The following is a 2,942-nucleotide window of genomic DNA, read 5'->3' as shown; positions in this document are numbered from 1 at the left end:
TCTTTTTTGATAGATATATATAAAGATTTGTTCATTCTTGGAATATCTTTGTTTAGGCTTATTATCGAGCTGCCAAAGCGTGTCTGTCGTTAAATTTGTTATCGGAGGCGATATCTTATTGTGAAAGTGGAATAGGGAAAGATCCAAGTAATGAGGAGTTAAAGAAACTGTCAAAGCAGATTGATTTGAAGAAGATGGAACAGGAGCAGCGTGAAGCTCAAGTTTCTAAGGCCCTTGTAGAGGCTAAGGTTTTATAATTGGACTCCCAAAAGCTCCTTTTCTTAATTAAAATAAAAAAAGAAAGTGCTTCGGGTCTTATTTGCTGTTTGCTTGATTAGGACCTTGTTTCTGCCATTGAAGGTAGAAGGTTGAAGATTGGGAAGGCAATGTACAGAGAACTTACTGGATTAAGGAAGCCGGAATTGGATAAAAATGGAATTCTTCATTGGCCTGTTTTGCTACTCTATGCTGAGGTTATGTCCAGTGATTTTATAGAGGATTTCTGTGAAACTGAAATGTTTTCTGCTCATCTGGATATTATATCCTTTTTTTTCTCTTTTAAATATCAAAATGCTTATTAGTTTCACTATATAGTTTGTAATATTTTCAGTTTCGTATGCCTTATCTACAGTCCTTAACTCTCAAACATGTTTTCAGAAAGTTGTCCCCCTTTACCGTGGGATAAAGAAAACCATTATACCCGTGAAGCTATTGAACTTTACTATGAGGTATGCCCCTATTGATAACGAATTAATGATTGTGATGCACTCAAGTCTCAAGTTATTGAATTGGACAAATTCCAGCGTAGCATGCTTGGCATTGATATCTTACCATGTGTGTCATTAGCACATATATGGTAGTTTAGGAAACCAACAGGTTGCCTACTTGTAGCAACTTTCTTTGTAAGAGAGATAGTATCATGTAGCTTTCTTAATATACAGCTACTTGTCTATGTTAAAATGTATGCTTCTAATGACAGTATGCTAAAGGAGCTTTAAAATCACAGTCATTTGCTGGAGGCCAAAGACATTGAGGCTGTTTTCGTAGCATCTAGCAGTCTTTGATGCTCATTTTCATTATCCTTGATTATGTCAGGCTGGTTCCGGTGGGCATCTGTCTAAGACCAAAATTATCCATTATCTTCTAGAAGGAACTGCAGCTTCTAATGTGGAAAGTGTTGGAGAGGAAGAAAAGGATGCAGTTGATTGTTCTCCTTCTGGTGATTCTGTAGGTGGTATGTTTTCTAATCTACCTTTCACATCAAAATTTGCTTTGTTAGTCACTATATGTTTGAGGCTGGGAGTGCTTTTCTGTTGCTAGAGTTAAACTGCTGAAGCATAGAGCCAATATTTTTCATTTTGAAATTATTTTAAACGTTACCTTGCTGTAATTTACTTCTAGTTCGCAGCCTCTTATTAGCATTACCTTTTTATGCAACTATTGGTGCAGTTTCTCTTTCAATCCAAAGACTAAAAGCTTTTTATCCAGATTTTTTCCCTCTATTTTCTTAAAATCTTATTGCTTACCTGGAGGATTGACAACAATACAAGAGAAAAGCTCTTTGGTTATCATACATATTAGCATATATTTATGTTGAGTTAGTTTCTTTTTTTTTTCCTTTTTATAGCGATTTTTTCAAAGATGATTTGTTGAGAAAGGTTTAATAGTTTAGTATAAAACAGTGGCATCTCTTCGACTATACTGTCAGTGCCAGTTTGGTACCGGTAGAGTGATACACTTCGTTTGCTTGTATGTATAATTTATGTTGCATTCTTTAGCACAATGCAAAAATATGTGCCTTTTTTCTTTGAAATATGACCATGCAAACACTTGGTTGTATATCATTGCACTTGATTTCTCTGGACCTGGATTGGTAATTTTACATACCCATTCTTTCAACCAGCTGTGCTTACGAAGATGAATATGCCCAATATATTAATTCCTATTAAAAGGAATCAACCTCGTTTCCTCATTAATTTTGGTTACACTTCACAATGCCATGTAATTTTTATCTGAAGTTCCTATGATTAATGTTCCAGGTTCATCCAAATGGGTCAAAGTAAATGAAAAAAGAACACTTCATGATGTGTTGAAAGAACCAAACTTCATTATCCCAATGATACCAGGTGTGTCTTTATATTCTCAAGAAAGCATTCCATGCATAATATATCAAGCAACTATACATAACCTTTCGGTGACTAAGTACAACATGCACGATTCCTGTCACTAGTTGGAGGTATTTCCATTTAATTTCATTTTTAAATCCTTATCTTGTGTTATTTCCTTGGTGCAGTCTTTTATGTTGTTTCAAAACGATCCTGCTTTGATAAGGACTTCAGAGCTGGAAAATGGGCACCTCCAATGTAAATGGATTGTACATGTTAGACAGCTAGTGTGTGGTTTGGTTGTTATTGTGCCTTGACCAAGTCCAGGCGAGCAATTTTTAGGTACTCCTATACGCTAAAATTATGTACTCCAAGACAGCTAGTGTGTGCTCATGATGTTCACTGCGAAAGGTGTTGCTTGAACACTAAAAGTTATGAAGCAGCTTTGAGTTTGCAAAGCCATTTAAGTTTGTAGAATTATTTTCCAGGGGTTTTTCGTGCACTTTCATAGTTGTCATACTAAAACACAAACCGGAAGAAACTACAAGGAGTTTCTTTTACAGCTTTAACTTGAATGGTGAAGTCTATTTATTTTCGCAGTTGTGAAATCTCATGGACTTTAAGTTGAACTGAGGAAATTGCATCATTAGTTTACCTTTTAAGCATGTGAAGGGCATTAACACCTGCCTTTGGAGCTTAAATTGTTACTCTGAGGAAAGGGTGTGGTTTATTAGCTTGAGCACAATCATCAATTATCGCTAAGGTTATTCGATGGATAGAAACCAAAAAACCAAATTTGTCAGAGTCGGTAGCCCGAATATTTGTTAAACTTCATCT

General features: G+C 35.6%; 1 protein-coding gene across 2 annotated transcripts; it reads left to right on the top strand.

The window, feature by feature from the left end:
• The first annotated feature begins 39 nt into the window (after positions 1 to 39).
• LOC110413381 (Tetratricopeptide repeat (TPR)-like superfamily protein) lies at positions 40 to 2,704 on the top strand. 2 transcript variants are annotated; one of them, XM_089783169.1, is made up of 6 exons: positions 40 to 248; positions 339 to 541; positions 650 to 728; positions 1,096 to 1,234; positions 2,040 to 2,126; positions 2,294 to 2,704. In XM_089783169.1, exons 1-6 carry the CDS (start codon positions 195 to 197, stop codon positions 2,365 to 2,367), a joined length of 636 nt encoding a protein of 211 aa, XP_089639295.1. In that variant the 5' UTR covers positions 40 to 194; the 3' UTR covers positions 2,368 to 2,704. The 2 variants fall into 2 exon arrangements, with proteins under 2 accessions (XP_089639295.1, XP_089639296.1); XM_089783170.1 differs by having other exon boundaries at positions 110 to 248; positions 361 to 541.
• Positions 2,705 to 2,942: the final 238 nt, after the last annotated feature.

The sequence above is a fragment of the Theobroma umbraticum genome, unplaced genomic scaffold (genome assembly GCF_002168275.2).
Source record: "Theobroma umbraticum cultivar Fairchild unplaced genomic scaffold, ASM216827v3 scaffold_4.1, whole genome shotgun sequence".
Taxonomy (NCBI): domain Eukaryota; kingdom Viridiplantae; phylum Streptophyta; class Magnoliopsida; order Malvales; family Malvaceae; genus Theobroma; species Theobroma umbraticum.
Note: the sequence above shows the minus strand (reverse complement) of the source record. Positions and strands in the feature narration are given on the sequence as shown.

Coding starts and splice junctions, on each gene's coding strand:
- LOC110413381 (XM_089783169.1), top strand. CDS start 195: ATGGAACAGGAGCAGCGTGAAGCTCAAGTTTCTAAGGCCCTTGTAGAG. Junction 729..1,095: donor CTATTGAACTTTACTATGAG/GTATGCCCCTAT, acceptor TGATTATGTCAG/GCTGGTTCCGGTGGGCATCT. Junction 2,127..2,293: donor CATTATCCCAATGATACCAG/GTGTGTCTTTAT, acceptor TCCTTGGTGCAG/TCTTTTATGTTGTTTCAAAA.